The sequence below is a fragment of the Colletotrichum navitas genome, assembly GCF_030913465.1.
Source record: "Colletotrichum navitas strain CBS 125086 chromosome Unknown LY79scaffold_18, whole genome shotgun sequence".
Taxonomy (NCBI): domain Eukaryota; kingdom Fungi; phylum Ascomycota; class Sordariomycetes; order Glomerellales; family Glomerellaceae; genus Colletotrichum; species Colletotrichum navitas.
Genome location: NW_026850564.1, coordinates 222,105 through 239,749, shown reverse-complemented (window position 1 = coordinate 239,749; position 17,645 = coordinate 222,105). Strand labels below are relative to the sequence as shown.

The 17,645-nt window shown below is 54.6% G+C and overlaps 6 protein-coding genes across 6 annotated transcripts; 5 read left to right on the top strand and 1 right to left on the bottom strand.

Annotated features, from left to right (window-relative positions):
• Positions 1-570: 570 nt before the first annotated feature.
• Positions 571-1,612, top strand: LY79DRAFT_588966 (phosphoprotein phosphatase; the record flags this gene model as incomplete). Its single annotated transcript, XM_060560980.1, has 2 exons — positions 571-782; positions 850-1,612. The coding sequence occupies 2 exons, from the start codon at positions 571-573 to the stop codon at positions 1,610-1,612; spliced, it is 975 nt and encodes a 324-aa protein (XP_060415908.1).
• A 431-nt stretch (positions 1,613-2,043) lies between these two features.
• Positions 2,044-3,664, bottom strand: LY79DRAFT_512116 (glutathione S-transferase domain-containing protein; the record flags this gene model as incomplete). The annotated part of the gene is made up of 4 exons (XM_060554335.1): positions 2,044-3,010; positions 3,075-3,123; positions 3,357-3,543; positions 3,635-3,664. The coding sequence occupies 4 exons, from the start codon at positions 3,662-3,664 to the stop codon at positions 2,044-2,046; spliced, it is 1,233 nt and encodes a 410-aa protein (XP_060415907.1).
• A 436-nt stretch (positions 3,665-4,100) lies between these two features.
• Positions 4,101-5,075, top strand: LY79DRAFT_512078 (ribosomal protein S9/S16; the record flags this gene model as incomplete). The annotated part of the gene is made up of 2 exons (XM_060554330.1): positions 4,101-4,923; positions 4,984-5,075. 2 exons carry the CDS (start codon positions 4,101-4,103, stop codon positions 5,073-5,075), a joined length of 915 nt encoding a protein of 304 aa, XP_060415906.1.
• A 4,975-nt stretch (positions 5,076-10,050) lies between these two features.
• On the top strand, positions 10,051-11,273 carry LY79DRAFT_548463 (uncharacterized protein). Its single transcript, XM_060557403.1, has one exon. It carries the CDS (start codon positions 10,346-10,348, stop codon positions 10,565-10,567), a length of 222 nt encoding a protein of 73 aa, XP_060415905.1. The 5' UTR covers positions 10,051-10,345; the 3' UTR covers positions 10,568-11,273.
• Positions 11,274-13,334: 2,061 nt separating this feature from the next.
• On the top strand, positions 13,335-13,718 carry LY79DRAFT_628927 (uncharacterized protein; the record flags this gene model as incomplete). The annotated part of the gene is made up of 1 exon (XM_060562143.1): positions 13,335-13,718. A coding segment is annotated over one exon (223 nt), but the record flags the coding sequence as incomplete, so codon positions are not given.
• Positions 13,719-15,367: 1,649 nt separating this feature from the next.
• LY79DRAFT_512071 (uncharacterized protein) lies at positions 15,368-16,627 on the top strand (the record flags this gene model as incomplete). The annotated part of the gene is made up of 3 exons (XM_060554327.1): positions 15,368-16,109; positions 16,190-16,447; positions 16,527-16,627. The coding sequence occupies 3 exons, from the start codon at positions 15,368-15,370 to the stop codon at positions 16,625-16,627; spliced, it is 1,101 nt and encodes a 366-aa protein (XP_060415903.1).
• Positions 16,628-17,645: the final 1,018 nt, after the last annotated feature.

The window sequence follows — 17,645 nt, the reverse complement described above, 5'->3', positions numbered from 1 at the left end:
TAGTGGCTAAGTGAAGATCGAGGCGAAGGCCAGAACTTCACATGAGAGGTTCAAAGTCGTCCATCGGTCCCCGCCGAAAAGTTGAGCTGACCAATCCGGTCGTCTCGTCACTCGGACGGGTACTTATCGATAAGATGCGGGCTGAGAAGGTTTCTCAAGTACGACAGGAAACAAGTCCCTTTTGAACAAACCTCTCTCCACAATCCCCAAGACAGAAAGATCCTAGTATTCTGCGCATTCGGTTGGTAAGCTCGCGGCGGATCTGCATTGAGAACTGACGCCAACTTGTTATTTCTTTCTTGCCAAACCCGACCCAATTGCCATCCCAACCGCAACAGCTCCTTGAGGTCACACCCACGCATGCGCCCCCCCTCTATCGCCAGGGTCTTCATCAGATCTCAACAACCTGTCCGGTGCCGCTTCACCCAAATTACCGCTGTCGCCGCCGCGGCGCGCCAATACCCAAACACACAAACCCGTGATCCGGTGCAAAGTCAAGAGTGCGATCACAATCGGCGGCCTACTTTCAACACCCCCAATAGTGCGAGTCTGATCTACGACGCCGCCAAGATGGACATGCCCAACATGCAGTGGTGGGCGAAGCCGGCCCCGACCATGATCGCCCCAGCGAACCAGCAGCTCAGCAGCAACGGATTCACAATACCCGGCCTCGGAAACGTCGCCAATGCTCCAATTCCTGCGTCTTCTTCTCGGGCGAACCCCCTTCCCGCCCGACCTGTTACCGCAGACCACATCACAAACCGAAAGGGACGCCGCACGCCGTACGTCCCACCTCACCTTCCCCTTACCTCTCCTCTGCGCAAACCTCTGAGACTGACACCTCCGCAGGGCTGGTGTCGCATCAGTCAACCGCGATAAGATCCAGGCCCCCAGCGCCGCGTCCGGCGGCGTCCCCGACCCGGCCCCCGAATATATGCACCGCGTCTCTCTCCCGTCGGTCGTCCTCCCCGCCCCGCGCCCCATCCTCGTCGTCATGGACCTCAACGGCACGCTCCTCCACCGCCCGAACCGCCGTCAGGCGACCTCCTTTGTCGAGCGACCCCACGCCAGGCGCTTCCTGCAATACTGCCTCGACACCTTCCACGTTGTTGTTTGGTCCTCAGCCCGTCCGAGCAACGTCCAGTCCATGTGCGACCAGCTCCTTCTGGGCCCCCCCGGCGGCGGTGCGGGCGGCGGCGCGCAAGGGGACAGAGGCGCGTACCGTCGCCGCGTCCTCGCCGTTTGGGGCCGTGACCGCTTCGGCTTGTCGGACGCCGATTACAAGCTCCGCGTGCAGGTCTATAAGCGCCTGGATATGGTCTGGCGCGAGGCGGATGTGCAGGCAGCGCACCCGGACGCAGCGTACGGCGGCCGGTGGGACCAGTCCAACACCGTGCTCGTCGACGACTCGTTCGAGAAGGCCCGCAGCGAGCCGTACAACCTCCTCCAGATTCCCGAGTTCTTTGGCGACGCCAACGAGCCGGGCTACGTGGTACCCCAGGTTCACGACTACCTCAACGCTCTGTGCTACCAGTCTGACGTCAGCGCTTACATGCGTGAGAACCCGTTCAAGGTGAGAGATGATTACACGCTTGTGCCGGCCGAGCCATGATGCGTCGTATTCAAGGAGAGAGATCACTGGACAGGCAAGCTCGGCACATCCAAAGTAGCCCAGATGGATACGGGCCCACGTTATCGGGGCATTGGGAAGGTGGCTCGCACTTGCTAGCATTTGAGATACCCTTCAGCATGAGCTCATAGAGCAAGATGATCACATGGTTGAACTGTCACATTAGGTGATGAAGAAGACACTATGAATGGGAAATGTGCTTTTTCTTTTGGTTTTGATCAGGAACATCCTGCATCTATTGCCTCGTCCCAGCAGCTCGGAACTAGTGACTTGGCACACAGCCTCTGGCATTACGCGCAAGACATATCTTCTCGGGTCCATAACATCGTCTACACACCCCCTTGCCTAATCGTAAACTCGTTTCATCTCTGCCATAAGCCATGAATGTCGGATCACTCCCTAGAGCAATTCGCTTATTTGAAGACCTTGCCGTCGGCAACGGGGTACTCCTTGCCGTTGTGGGTGGTGGGCTTCTCCCAGCCCCAGGAGTCAGAGACAAACTGGCGGTCCTCAGGCTTGGAGGGGTCGAGCTTCTCGAAGTCGTAGCTCTCGTAGTCGGGAGCGACGTCGAAAGCGGGCTTGTACTCCTGGCCGCGGACGACGAAGGCACCCTCAATGACGGAGTCGTTGTTCTGGCCGTAGACGGCAGCACATCCGAAGATGAACTTGCGGGAAGCCTCGAGGCGGTTGTTGAAGCCACCAATGAGATTGTTGGACATGAAGGTCATGGTGAGCTCGTCGTTGTACTTGTACTTGACCTTCCAGAGGGAGAACTCCTCAAAGTTGGCGTTGTCCCAGAACCACTTCATGGCCTCATCGTGGTTCTTGATGTTGGAGTACTGACGCTTCCACTCCTCAAGGTCGAAAGTGGCGCGGGGGAGCTCAGCAAGGGGGTGCTTGGGCTTGGGGGCGGCGGCGGGCTCCTCGGCGGCAGGGGCAGGGGCAGCCTCCTTCTTGGGGGCAGCCTCCTTCTTAGGCTGCTCAGGCTTCTTGGGGGCGACGTTGGTGAGCTTAGGGGTCTCGAGGTACTCCTGCTTCTCGGCAACGGCGGTCCAGATGTCCTGGTTGACGATGGTGTCGTACCAGCGGGTGACGCTGGGGTTCTCCTGGCGCCACTGCTTGTCGAAGAAGAACTCGAAGCCACGGCCGATGATGCCGGCGGCGAAGAGGTCAGCGAGAGTGATGCGCTCGCCGACGAGGTAGGTGTTGCTGAGGAGGTGCTCCTCGACGACCTTGATGGCCTTGAGGGCAAGCTTAGAGGCGTCCTCAACAGCCTTCTTGTTGTAGGGGTCCTTGCCCAGAAGAGGGCGGTACCAGGCGCCCATGGGGGGGAGGACCTCGGAGTTGAAGAAAGACATCCACTTCAGGATGGAAGCGTAGCTGAGGAAGAGCACGTCAGTCTCACGCTACGTGTGCTTGTTGGATAATCGTCCGGTGTACTTACTCCTGCTTGGTCTTGCCAAGAAGGGTGGTCTTCTCGTTCTGGGAGGTGACTGTAGGGTCTTCGTTAGTTGCATGTTCCCCAAGGTGTTTTCCAAAGCACAGTAAAGTGGATATTGATAGGATCAGAAATTTAGACTATGTCCACAAGGAAATTCAGACAGGGATAACTGTATTGAAAAAAAGCTTGATCATCACATCGAGAGACGGAGGTTATGAATTTGTGCGAGGGCTGTTTTGCTTTGTTTTTGTAGGAGGACGAAGCAAGGGGCGACTTAGAACGTACTGTAGATCGCAATAGCGATGCACTCGGACAGAGGGTAGCCATCCTCGCCGAGGAAGGCGGGGACCTTGCCCAGCTTGTTGGCCTTGAGGTGCTCAGCAGAGGGCTTGGTGGTGTCAGCGTCGATGAACTCGAGGTCAACGTTGTTGGCCTTCGCGACGGCACGGATGGCCGCGGTGCGGGGGTTGGCCTGGAGGGGCGGAAGTCAGCGGTTAGTTAAAGTTGTCAAAACCCTGGGGAACATAAAAGCAAGGAAAACAACAAATGGGTCGTCAACTTACCGGGTAGGTGAAGAGCTTGCCGAACGCCATCTTGATTCAGTTGTTGCGACTGAGGGGGATGGAAGGGTATCAAGGAAGTGTGTGATGTGGTGGACAGGAGAGGAGAGAGAGAAAAGTTCGTGTTCCCCGCCAGGGTGACAGTAATTTTTTGAATGAAATTTCGACTGCGGTGCCCCGCCACTCGAAAGCCCCTCGCTCGACGGGCAGCAGCATCTAACGCCAGGGCAACGGCTTTGGGCTGCGCTGCACTGAGGGTAACAAGCGGCGGAGTGAGGTCCAAGCGCCATTAGCCACCTGTGGCGTATGGTAATACATCACGTGACTCAGGCCGATGTTCAGCCGTGTGCTGATCGGTTGAAGCTAAGAAAGATTTCTGTCGAACGTTTGGCGACTTGAGGCTGCACTTAAAGCTCACGACATTCCCGACGGCCACGCATCGACGAGGGCGTGATCGAGGCCCCACAACATGTCCAACCTACGCCATGGCCTGCAGCAGACCCTCTGCTTGCGCCAGCTGACAAAAGGCCAGCTACCGAAGCCGCAATGGCAACGGCTTGGACCCCAGTTCGGCACCAAGAGCATGTCGACGAGCCAACCCGAGACCGACGCGAACCTCACTGCGCCCCCCGAGCAACCCTTCCTCGGCATCAAGTTGGCTCGTCCCTTTCCCGTCTCGCCTTCATACTTCTCGAGAGAGCCTCACTTTAACGATGCCTACATCAAGCTGTCTACCATGTTGAAACGATACCAGCACCTCCCGACGGCACCGCCCGAGCTGGTTCCGCGACAAGTATGGAAGAACTTGGAGGGCTACCGGCAAATTACCGGAGAGCCGGTGAAGGCGATGCCCTACAGCCAGGTCCTGGCCATAGTCAAGCGGTTACACTCCATCTATCCCAACATAATGCCCGACGAGGTTAAGGAGGCCCTGCGAGAGTTCAAGCGCGACATCGATCCATACAAGAACGTGGCAAAGCCCGCGCCCCTCGACAGGTTCGGACGCGCGTTGGGTGTCGGCAGGAGAAAGACGTCGAGCGCGCGCGCCTGGGTCGTCGAAGGCACAGGAGAGGTGCTAGTCAACGGCAAGCCCCTGAACGAGATGTTTGGCAGGGTCCATGATCGTGAGAGCGCCATCTGGGCACTCCGGAGCACTGGGAGGACGGACAAGTACAACGTTTGGGCGCTCGTCGAAGGCGGCGGAGTCACGGGGCAGGCCGAGGCCCTCACATTAGCTGTCGCCAAAGCCATCCTGGTCCACGAGCCTGCTCTGAGGCCGATATTGAGAAAGGGTAAGTGGAACCTGAGCCTCGAGGTGCTTTCGGGTGTGTTACTGACCTATCCGACTCTAGCTGGCTGCATTACGCGCGACCCGAGAACCGTGGAGAGAAAGAAGCATGGTCACGTCAAGGCCAGAAAGATGCCTGCTTGGGTCAAGAGATAGAGCGTTTCTTGCCTCCTGTGCGATTGGTAACGGTGTCATCCGCCACCCATGCTACCTTTTTGTTGTACTACCACCCCTATGTATTCATAGAACAGAGGCAGCTCTCACAATGCCAGCCTATGATGTACGTTTGCCTTGCATTTCAGCGCTGCAGTATTGCACCCCAGACAGTCGGCGATCCCCTGGTGTGATGTATTCGTAGATGTTCCCATGTCATGACGTTGCGGTCCACTGCGACCGAAGCAACCCGCCCAGCGTACGGATCGGGCCTGAGAACTAGGTAACGCGGTTCGAAGGGACCTGGAAATACCCCGATGTCGGCATTGCCGGAACCACAAACGTTGGTGATATTACCGTGCTGAGATGCTAACGATATTGGGAGACATGCTATTGTGTCAGCCAAAGACCGTCGACTTGGCGTTGAGTGCGCCAATGCCATGTTCTACCTTGTTGGATCCCGGCCCTCGTAATTGATGGAGAAGCAAACCTGGTATCTCGAGCAACAAAGGCCCTTATCCTGGACGCAGCTAAGAAACGCAGGATCGGGCACAGAGCAGGGAGTGGAAGTGAATGTCCACGTGGACCGATCCAAAAACCAGATGCGATCTGAAACCCATCGAGACAGACTCCATGATTGATACCTCCCGGTGGTCAACGACACGATTATACTCCACCTGACCCCCCCTCTCTCTTTCTCTAGAAGTCATGATGTCTTCCTCAAATGAAGTCAGTGAAAGTGGCCGAGATGTGTCCTTTAGTTGATACGGCTCATGTAACTATGGCGTGCAATGACCACTTGCAACTGTTGTCGTACGTACGGAGTGGCCGTGTACGTATTTCTATGTTATTAATAAATCGGCGTGCACTGAAACCGGGTCTTGGAAGGAGTCAAGGTCACCCTCAAGTGTCAATGTTAGGCCGGGATCAGAGGCCACATGCTGGCACCTGTGCAGAGCTGCGGGCGTACGAAAGATGTCAAAAATTTGAAATTGATCCGTGAACACGCGCGTCGACGTCTCTGGCGTTGAGACTAGTAATGACGGCCCCATCATGGCCGTCGTTGCAGAAACACGTCAGGCGACTGCGTTGTTTCAATTTCCCACGCAATGGAGCTCCTTAAAGGAGACGGCAGCGAGTGCACAGACACTGGAATCCGTCCTTGTCGCCGAAGGTTTCTAGAAGCACAGAATTAATCAATCCAAGGTTCGTGGAGCCGGTTTCATCCCCTGTGGCCGTTTGCAGTGATGGCCTGGCAGTCCAGTCGGTGATTTAGTTGGAGGATGGAGTAAGTTGAGAGAGATGGTGGACACACGAGTCGGGCGGTTTCACCAGATCAGGTAAGGCGGCGGCACAAATCGAGCAGAGCGATCATCCCTTCATGATTTCGGTGTGGGTTCGCGACCATGATCAGGGCGAGGAGGAGGCGTGCCGAGGGATCCAAGGCGACTTGAGAGGAAAGAAGTGTGATTGATACAACTCCCACCAGCCGACGAACAGGGCACAAGAGGGGTAACAATAGGTTAGAGGCTTGGGACGACAATACATATAATGGGAGAACAATATCGGAACAGTATGATGTAATGCGATGGCGAGACTACCGGGGGCTACGTCCGTCCGACATTGTTTGACGTTATATCTTTCTTGAGGCGGTCCATGTAAGTGGATAAAGGGATCGGATCCAAAGTCGGGGAAGGATCTATCTCTGTGCTGACTTGCTCCTCTGACGAGAGAGGATCTCGTGGCGAGCTGCGGGGATCAACCAGGTGTCGGTTGAGATGATCGACGATGGTGGCCTTGTGTGAGGCTGAGATCGTCCAAGAAGAAAATATCCAACGGCGGCGTGACGGCCGGTACCTTGCTTGAGATGGAAAGTGGACGAAGAGGGTGCGGCCCACGAGTCGAGGGCGACACAACCATTTCAAATTGTCAACGTATTGCCGTGGTAGAGGTACCTAATGGGACAGACGGCACAAGCACCGTCCGTAGCGCGCTTTACGCTAGCTTTGTCTGCCCAGTGCTGTGTCGTACATCCGAAACCATGGTACCCGTGCCTTGAGTCTCGGAGCGGAGGTGCAGGTTCGGTTGGGCTAGGTCGAGGATGCAATTGACCCGACTGGAAGACAACGTCGAAGTGGGTTGCGGTACTGTGATGCGTCGAGTCCGGTTGGGCAATCGGGCCATGCTGCCCAAGGCGTGTGTGGGCAAGTGCTTCACTGGCACGCGATGCTGTAACCACACTTGTGCTTTATCTTTGCTCAAGGTTTATGGTCCCGGCATTAGAGTACCTATTTCTGCGACACGACGTATTTCGAGGCAGGAGCAAGAGGCAGTGGCGAATCTGCATTGTGGTTCGCGATTGATAACTCTCCGTCTAATTCATGTTGTCCAGCCCCCTGTTTTCCTTGTCATTGGCCTGCAAAATGATGAGAGACACGTTCGAAACGAAGACGCGAGAGCACCGAAATCGACATAGGAGATGGTCGTGAAATGGTTTCCTCGTCACTCGCCGTGTGCAGGTAGCATCGAGAGTCGTCGTCTGATGAGATGGTATAGCGTGGTGGTGAGCAGCTCGGTGTGTACTCTGCAGGGTCTGCAGTGTACCAAGGTAGTGATTGTTGTTCGGATGTCAAAGTGACCTGGGAAGCAAGCAGTGCCAATGAGGAAAAAATTGGTGAAAAGTTGGAGAAACCCCACCCAGTTCCACAGAGATAGGACTAATACAGAAAGATACACAGCGGATTCGACCTTGGACAATTCATGAACCGCTGGACCCAGTCGGGGAGTACGAGTACGAGTATGTATCCGTACACGACACGCGGTTCAGACCGCCTTGCTCATCTCCAGCTGAACCTTCTTTTTTAAAGGAAGAGAGAAACTGAGGAAGGCGCGATGGTGCTCCGAGGGAACCATGATGAAACGTTCTTGCCAAAGATGCCTTTGGTCCAGAAGCATAGGTACTACGTTATAGGTAACTAGGTAGGTAGGTTGGTAGGTAACATACCTATGATACCTTAACTCGGGCAGGGTAGGTAGTGTAACAGATGGCGACTGAGCAAGACACCCAGCACGATCAATATCTTAGCCTGGCCTAGACTTCTTTTTTCCTGACATCTCACCCCGCCGGACCGCCGTCCGTCATGTTGCTGGAGATCTCATCGGGTGTGGGCCTCCGTACAGACTCGCAGCGTTGGCGCCTGGAATATCCCGTACGGTGACGGAGCTACTTCTGAGTAACTGTATACGGATACTACGTAGTGATTCCCGGCGTCTCCTCGCCTGAAATCAATGTGTACGCACGTACCACACGCACAAAAGTACCATTCCTCCTCACCTTCCAAACGCACCTGAGGGTTTGGTAGATTAGGTAAGGTTAGGTCGCTTTGCTGCCCAGGGAGCGTTCCGGCTAATGCAATCCCAAATGACAGGCACTTCGTATGCATGTGCTTATCCCCTCAGCTTACCTATATTGTAGTAGTATACAATACAGCAATCGAGACTTCAGGGCCCGAGTCTGGGTTTCCTGTACGTATACCACAGTTAGACTGGCCATGAGTAGGTACCTACAGAATACGCTTACAGAGAGAGCATGTCAGGCCAACTCCACCTTATTGCGCTCTGCAACATCGCAATAGAGCATTGGCAGCCATTCACAGACCTGTTCGGCCATGTGCGAGATATTGCGTTCAGGCACAATCCTTGCTAGTTTACGTACGATGTACATAGTAGGACTCACTTCCTCCAAAAGTGCCCCAGTGCAAAGAGGGGAAGGGTGGGTTTCGGCCCTGCAGCTTCAATAGTTGATTATTTGTAGGTATAGCAGCTAGGAGTAGCTTACCACCTTCGCATGTACAGATACCTCACCAGCATTCCGTACCCTCCGGGCCACTCAAGTAAGGCACCGGCACTCATTCAGGAACCCACCGAGCCCAGGCTGTTAATCCTAGTCTCTCGGCAGGGGTGCTGCATCGGCTTCTTCAACCTCCCTCACTCCTTATCCACTCCTTTCCAGTACTTCCCAACTGGGCCATAGCGCCCCCCCCCCCCCCCGGCAGCTGCAATATTCGGGCAAGGGTTATAGTTTTTCACCTTTGAACAGCAACACGCGCTCGCCAAGTACCGGTACCTTTGGCGCGAAACTGTTGCCTTTACCATACCGGTAGGTATGCTAGTAGTATGCAGCAAATTCTCATCTCATACTTACAGCGAACGAGAAACGCTTCAAGAAAGACGTCTTGTACAGCAATGGTCACTAAAGCATTTTGCTGGAGTTCTCTGCATAATAAGCACCTTCTCCTCGAACGTGCCACTTCGGTTTCCCCATCCATCGGAAGGACGCTCAGACGCCGTGCGGGATTTGGCACTCGGTGACTGCGGTGAAAGTGAGGCTCCAACCACCTCCAACGATTGGGCATCGTCGAGTCTCACCCAGTTGCCGAACCAGGCCTGATCATGCCGTGAACGCCATTTGATATTATCCTCGGTCGTCGGCGGAAAGGGGGTTAGGCCTCTTGTGTGTATCGACTCGGCCGGCCCCCCTTTCCAGTATTCCAAATGGCAGCCTGTCGTCTTCCGTTCCTGACTTTCCATTGGTTTCGACTGGTCTGGTCAAAGAAAAGACTCGCGGGAACAAGTCCCTTCCTCCTGTGTTGTCTTTACCTGCCCGTTACTCCACCAACGCCCATTATGCCCGTTTTTCTTTGAATGGGGGGGGGGGGGGGGGCGACTCGGACCATTTTCCAACTAGAAACGTTTCCCTCCCGTAATCTGCTACTACCGTGTACTTTGTTGTCCCCAATCCGAGACGGCTCAGGTCGCCTCGTTGCACATCAGTATATCCCGCTAACATTGACTGAATCGCACCAGTACAGGCTGCTGCTGATTGAGATTCGGCCAATGAGTCCGAAACACGAGGAATCGGACTTGAACTGGCAAAACTGAGTGAATACGTGCTGTCGACGACTGGTTTGACGCATATTATAGGCCAATGCCAAATAAGCGTCTCGAAGTCCAGTGCCCGGAGGAGCTTGGTAATTGGCTCGACCTTGGAGCCGAGGAGTGGGGGGATACGATCGGTGCACGATTCAAGTATTGAGTCAACCTTGGGTCCTGGCTTCGGGCTAACGGCTACCTTGCCTGCATAACGAATTGGCATAAGTCCGGAATCCCTCTTCTCGGCGAGATCGCAAACCATGGGAGACTGATAGCATGGTTCATCGCTGTTTCGAAAACCTGAAATGCGTGAGAGCTGATGGCTTTGTCACGTCCTCCTCATGAAGTCTCTCTTTTTTTTCTTCTTCCTCCCCATCCCCCCTTTCCCAACGCTCTTCTCCGCTCCGGAGCTGACGAGCCATTCGTTGCTCCGCCTTGGATCCGAGTGGGTGTCGGCCGTGATGCATGTACGTCATTCGGCACCGGCAGTCAGTATATCGCCTCGTCTCGCCATTAAGGGCCTTTCTCCGGGGCCTGGCGCTCTAGACCGAGGGCGAGACTAGGAAGGCATTGGAAACGAGATACAGTGCGTCGACAGCCCCGGCGAACAGCTGGCCAGGGTCTCTCGGCGGACAAGGCCGTGCCGGGATAGAAAACCAATAAGCAGAAGGTCATGCTTCACAAAGGAATGCGAACAATTGTGAGAACTAATTGTTTGCTCCCTAGTGCGTGCGGTCCACCGAACGGTGCGCCAGGGGAGGTGGAGTCGGGCGGATCAGGTCTACCGGGCTTGTCTCAGAGCAGTACCAGTAATAAACAAAGCCCCCAAATCCAGCCATCTGGGTGCTCACGAACTTTTTAACTTTTACGATCCCTCCAGCCCATCGTCCAGGGGGGCTCGTCATCAGTATTGCACCGAAACGGGGGGGGCCCAGAGCAGCAACAGCTCAGGACATGGTCCCTGTTTCTCCCCTTCCCCCTTCCGATTCATCCATTTACCGAGACAGACTCTCTTCTCGATTCAGCGTGGTTCGAACGTCTGCAGCCCCAATAGGAGGAACTCAAATCACGCATGAGGAAATTGGAAGGGGGGAAGACGGACCTGAACATGCTGGGTACGGCAACTACTCAGACCCAGTTGTCACGTAGGAAAATCGAAACGAGACTGGTAACAGTGTGGAAGGACACTTTGACCTTTATTTATTTCATCATTGTTATTGTTGTTCCTCTCTCAAGATCCCTCCATTGTGCCTGGCTTGTTTTCCAGCGTATGAAGAGAACGGAGAGGGAATGAGAGCAAGAACACGGCAATGTCACGTCACGCAAAAAAGGCTCGAATTTTGCGACTGGATCTGGGAAGCACCGATGATGGTGTGTAGCGTAGGTACCTACCAACCTGGGTAGGTAGCAGGAGCTAGCTCCGCCTGGTGTATCCGTACACGTACACCAGACTCATGCTCGGTGGAGAGAGTGAGAGAGATATTGCCTGTGAATCCAGGCAAGTAGCTCTCTATACTATGGATGGTGTGGCCTTAACAACCCCTGGTGTGTCCCAAGCCAATTCCACTGCCGCCACAGAGCGAGAACCTGAAGGTAAACTACCTACCTAGGAACGACTCGGTCGACACACCCCCCCATTACAACCTTTTTGTTTTTTCTTTATTCTGGCTGGTCCGAGTGTGCTTCACTTTCCATCTCATCCATCCCATCTCGTCTCTTGTCTGTCGTCCGTCCATCCCTCCGCCTGTTGATGCATTCTGGTCTTACTCTACTCCACCTTACCTACAGAAACTTTCCGTGTATTTCACCAACACAGCAAATGTCAACGACAGAATGTCGTCAAGTATACGCCGCCTTGCAAGTTTTGTCAAGGCTTGTTCCCGTATATGATACACAGACTACCTCTTCCCCATTCACACGCCCTGTCGTCTCTTCTCATCCACCTACCCAAGGCACCAACCGCTCACACCACCCATTTCATGCCATGCCACGCCTCGCTTCAAGCTTTCCTCCTGTCTACATTCCTGACTCTATGAGGCGAACCCAGCGCAGGACACCTGACAAGGCCTGACTCCGCGCTCGCTACGAGCCCCGGTTATGGGGGGGGTGTGCCATTCGGCTTTTGGCTCTGCGGCATACGCCTGCCTCGGTATCATTTTTACCTTTTTGATTCAATCCGTCTCTCTCTCTCTCTCTCTCGCTCTCTCTCCCCCCTCTCACTTCCGCACCCGACCCGATCCAAACACCGTTCCTTTACTCGGGTCTCTCGTGGAGCGGCTGGCTATGTGGCGCTGCGGCTACTTGACTGACTTGCTGTTGACCTGTTCGATCGGAGGCTAGCTTCCCACTTCTATGTACTTGTCAACCTTCTTCCGAGTGCCTTCCCGGCTTACCATCATCTGGAGCAGTCGATACATGTGATACGGATACCTCACCCAAGCTCTAATTCCTTACCCCCTAGTCATCCATCCGCCTAGGTGTGCTCCTTCCATCCATCATTACCAGGTCAAACCCACCCTCCACTGCGAGAGACATCCCATCACCCACTCACATGTAGTCATTTACACCCACGTCGGCGTTCACACCGATCAAATCATCTATCGCCTGCGTCTCGCTCATTCTGCCTGTTGCTCTGCACGCCTCTTTTACCAGAGAGCCGGTTTCCATACCAAGGAGCCCCCATCTTTAGACGTTGCCATGCAGATCGCTGCATAACGTCCCTCGTCCGGCCGAGTTGTCACCTCCAACTCCATCTCTCCAGATCCGGATCAAGCTCCAGCTCTAGCTCCAGCTCTAGCTCCAGCTCTAGCTCCAGCTCTAGCTCCAGCCTGAGGTTCTGGTCGTTGCCCAACAAGAATAACCAACAACCAACAGCAGCCTACCGTCTAAAGAGTTCTTTAGCTCCTTTCACACTTTATCCATCTCTAAATCTCCCGTGCCGCTACGGCCGCCACGATACCCTGCCTCTAGCGACGCCGCATCTTTTTGCTTTGTTGGCCACGGTTCCCTCGTGGGCTGCCACGCGCATCGGACCCGGGGGGATTCCTTGGGACAAGCCAAACCCGTGGGCAGGTATACAGCCGGTTTGACTTTTTTCCCGCGGTACAACCACTCTTAAATTGCATCTGGGTCTCTCTGGCGTGTTACGAGGCCCAGCTTGTTTCCCTTTGGGGCCATCTAGCCACACTCGGATTGAATCTGCCCTACCTTACTCCACGAAACGGACACTTCCTTGATCACAGCGCTGTCTACCGGGTTCATTACTCTTTGGCTCTGCATACACGCTACCTACCATCGTCCGGTGGTAGTACTTTTGCCTTTTTTTTTCCACCCCCCTCCCCCTCTCTCTCTGTCTCACACACACACACTCTCTCTCTTTCTCTCTTTCTCTCTCTCTCTCTCTCTCTCTCTCCCTCGCCTGCTGTTCTCATATCTCTGCCAGCTAGGTTCGGATCTTCTTTATAGTCTCATCCATCCCCATCTCGGTGCAGACTTTCTGGGACTTGGAACTTCTGGCATCCATAATTGGCATACTTGTTCCCCTTTGGAGTGAAAGGTAAGTGTCTGCTTGTCCGTGCGTCCCTTCTTATTCCGCCTCACCTTAACTTCCCGTTCTTCTCACATTCTTGTATACGCACACGCACACACACTCTCTCCCTCATTCGTTTCTCACACACCTACCTTCAAACACCCACGTACCCAGTCCCCCCCCCCCCCATTTTTAGTCCAAGTCTCCTCTTGGATCATCGTTGCTTTTCCCCCCTTCTTTTCTTCCATCTACCCTTGTGTTGCTTTTCTTATTTTCCTCTTCCTCCCCTTACTCCCTTCCAATCCCCGCCGTCTTTTCACTGCTGAATCCTGCCGGCATCGACCCATACATGCATCCCTCCAATGTTATAAGTCTGAACCCTGAGACCACCGCTCACATCACCCTCCACACCCACGAGCCGTACCCGCTCCATAGCTTCTCTCATCAGCATCACAGGCTTACCCTGTTATTCTGTGCCAGCTGTGCCCCCTCCCCTCTCCAAGTCTGCATAGGCTTGCATCTAGGCTCGCAGCACTAAGCTACGAGCAGCAAAAGTGGTTCTTGGTACAGCTCCATCCAAATCGCGAGCCTCACCGCGAGCCCCAACCCAGCACCCACTACGCCCACGTCCACGCCACACAGCCTCCCTCTCCCTGGCCAAGCCTGAGCATCGGGACTCCAACCTATTCTGCTCATTTCAGGGCCAGATCGGTCCGGCCGGCACTTGCTCTTCCTCTGACGAATCGCATCTTGCGTCACGGCGACTCGGTGATTGCTGGGACCCTGGTGCAGCTTCTACCGGTATGCCCAAGCAGATCGCGCAAGGACCGGCTTGTAATGTTGGACATCGTCTCGAACGCTGCACCTAGGATCTTCCTGGTACCCAACCTAACACTAGTTTGACAACCCAGCACGATATCCACCCTATTCGCTGGTGTTTTGTTTGCCAGAATCTAAACCTCGCTGCCCACTCACACGACATCGACGACTCGTCGCCAGTTCTTTCGTCTTGTCTTCCCGAACTTTCAGGCGTCAGGGCATGAAATAGGCGGGCGCTAGCTTCGCCGAGCTTGTCGCGACAAGCAAGTCTGGACAGTTAACTTCCTTGGTCTCCCCATCCTTCACCTCGCCCGTCATATTCCTTCCCAATCCAAATCATAAAAGCCACTTCTATTACCTGTCGCCCGAGGAACCTGCCAGCCCATCCCGTGCTGCCCTCTGCACGGCTCGACATCAGACAGACCCTACGCCGATATCACACACCCGGCTCTCCGACCCCCAAGTCAACGCTTCCTTACCTTTTGTTTCTTTTGACATCTTTCCTATTCGAACCATAACCCGACCAACACCTTATCACGCGACGTTATTACCCGCCGTCGGTGCCGCCTGGTCGTATCCAGATCCATCCTCCTTCACTCTTCCGCTGCGACACGCCAGGTTACTTGTTTTTCTTTTTTTCTTTTTTCTTTTGCTAGGTCGAAGCATATACACTTGGGAGGGAGAAAGAGAGGAGAGAGCTCCGCGCGCGATTCCGACCAACTTTCAACGTACAACCCATCGCCAGTTGGTCTCGTCGCCGGCGTGCTACGCTAGTCTGGGAATAGAGAGGAGGACGAAGAGAGGAAGTGAACGGGTTGAGTCCTCCGCCGCACTCAAACGCCACGACTGGACGGTCCACTGACCGATCCGACGGCCCAACCTGGCATTGCTCTATACATCGCCAGCTCCGTTGCCGCCGGCGCACACGGCAGGCCTGCCATCGGAGCTGCCCGGCGACCAAGCCCCTCGTGGGATGGATGATCCCAACCGCCGTCGGAGGCAGAATGAAGCGCCCATGCATCCCACCTCCAACCCAAGATACAACGTCCAAGATCCCTTGCAGCAGCGCCGCACCATGGCCACAGGTTCGACAGAGCGATATAACCGGCCGGCGCCACTCAACACTTCGCCCTCGCAACCGCGGGGCAGCATGGGAGGCACGGGTAGCTACAGCACATACAACTATCAAGAACCGGTAGCGGGCTCTTTCAACGCGCCCATGGCGACTAACACGATGCATTACCCCTCGGGCTATGGCCAGGATGGCCGCCCGGCACAGAATTTTGGCGGATACAACGCGGCCATGACCATGGGATACGACAATCTGGCTGGCGCGACGGGCTCCGTTTACGATAACCAGGCACAGTTCCAGCGGCAACCTGCAGCTGCTCCCATCCTGCCAACGGATGTGTCGACGTCGTACTTCTCCAACGATCCGAGCAGTAGCACAGGAACGTCCAATATTCCCCATGCGCAACCCGCGAGCGCCAACGCAACCGCATACCAACAGCCGCAGATGGCAAACTACCAGACCAACATCTCCAACGTGGGCGGGATGCCGCAGCAGACAGCGAGTGCCGACGTATCCATGGAAGAGCAAGACTACGCTGCCACGGGTGGCTTGGAAGAGAAATGGATGGAATACCAGTCAGCACTGCGGGGCGTCTTCCAGAACGTCCGCAACGGCGTGCTCGAAAGCGCTAGCCAGTCGCTCTTGGATGTATCGAACTGGCTCTTAACACAGGTTGTTGATCTCGGTAAGCACTGAACAGCACACGCGCCATGGCCCTGGCTTGACATTTTGGACCGCATTATTGACAAGGGCACTTGGCTTCAGGTCTCAACCTTGACGATCAAAACCTACACGGAGACCGGATCAAGCTCTGGAACGACTTCAACCACGCATGGCTTGCACTCTTTCAGATGCAGAAGGACATGATGGAACCGGGAAGGCAGCTACAACGATCACAAACCCTTGTCACCAAAGAAGGATTGGAAAAGATGGGCAAAGAACTGATTCGGCTTTGCGACGGCATTGAGCGCCACGGCCTCGTCGACTACCAATACGGAGTTTGGGAGCAGCAGATTATCGAGAGTAAGTCTTGCGCAAACCGTACCCCACCCAGGAGCATCCATAAGCGGGCACGAGAAGCTGACAATCCCTCGCTCCCCAGTTCTCGAGGCCTGCCTTGATCAGTACGAGGCAAACGAAGAATCAAGTGGCAACGGCGGCGGAGCCCAAACAGGCTCCGGTTCCCATCAAGGGAGTAGATAAGGGAAGGGCCGTGGAAGGGATCGACTGGCTACTTAGGCCTGAGATCAACCCCCAATATACGAATACCTCTCAGGTCACCACGCACGCCCATGTCGGCCTCGGTTTCCTTCCTCCTCCCCTACCCTTGCCAAATGTACATTCTCGGCATTCGGGGATTCTTGTTACGAGAGACGTACAGCAAACACGATGACACGCGGATTTGGAGTTCATGAAGGAGGATAACTGCTCTCATCATTCTCGCATCTCAACAGGTGGTTGGGCTGGTATCAGGTATCTATGTCAGCATCCCTAACGGGGCGCCCATTCACGGTTTCTTTCTTTCTTTTCCCCCTCCTTTCTTTTGAGACAGTTCCTTGCTCGCCTTCTTGGGAAATGATGCATGGCACACATCCCACCGGTACAAACCAACTGGTCGTCTGCTCCCGAGTCGAGCGAGATGCTAGGGGAAGTGCACAAGAGAGAGGGTGAGATATGCGCTTCTTTTTAAGGGCGTATGCTGTAAGGGATGTGTGTGTGCTGGAAGGGAGATTTTTTAAAGGGAAGAAAGGAATTTACTGTACACGGGACGGTCATAAGTGGGCGTACCGGAAAGCATTTTTCTTTTCTTTTTTTTTCTTTTATTCTGGAGGGAATACGGACAATGAATGCGATGGGCGGGGTGGGGGTGGCCAACGAAAAGCGAGGAAAAGTGAGGCCGGATACTTGCAAACGACGAGATGATAACAAAAAAGGGTATGTATGTTGAGAAGCTGACAAACGGTAGAGTACGTGTACGGAGGAGGATGGAGGGGCGTGAGTGTATTTACCTGCGCGTGTGTGTGTGTGTGTGTGTGTGTGTGTTCTTCCTGTTGTAGATTTCATGTATACCTAGGGGGTTGCTGTAGATCAAGCTGGTATACTCTCACGAGTACGTTGGGTGGGAATGGGGGGAGGTTTTTTGTTGTTTTCTAATGCCTGGTTACTCTTGGGCATGGTCTTGCTTCTTTCATGGTCGGCTTTTTTGTCTGCTCGCTTTTTT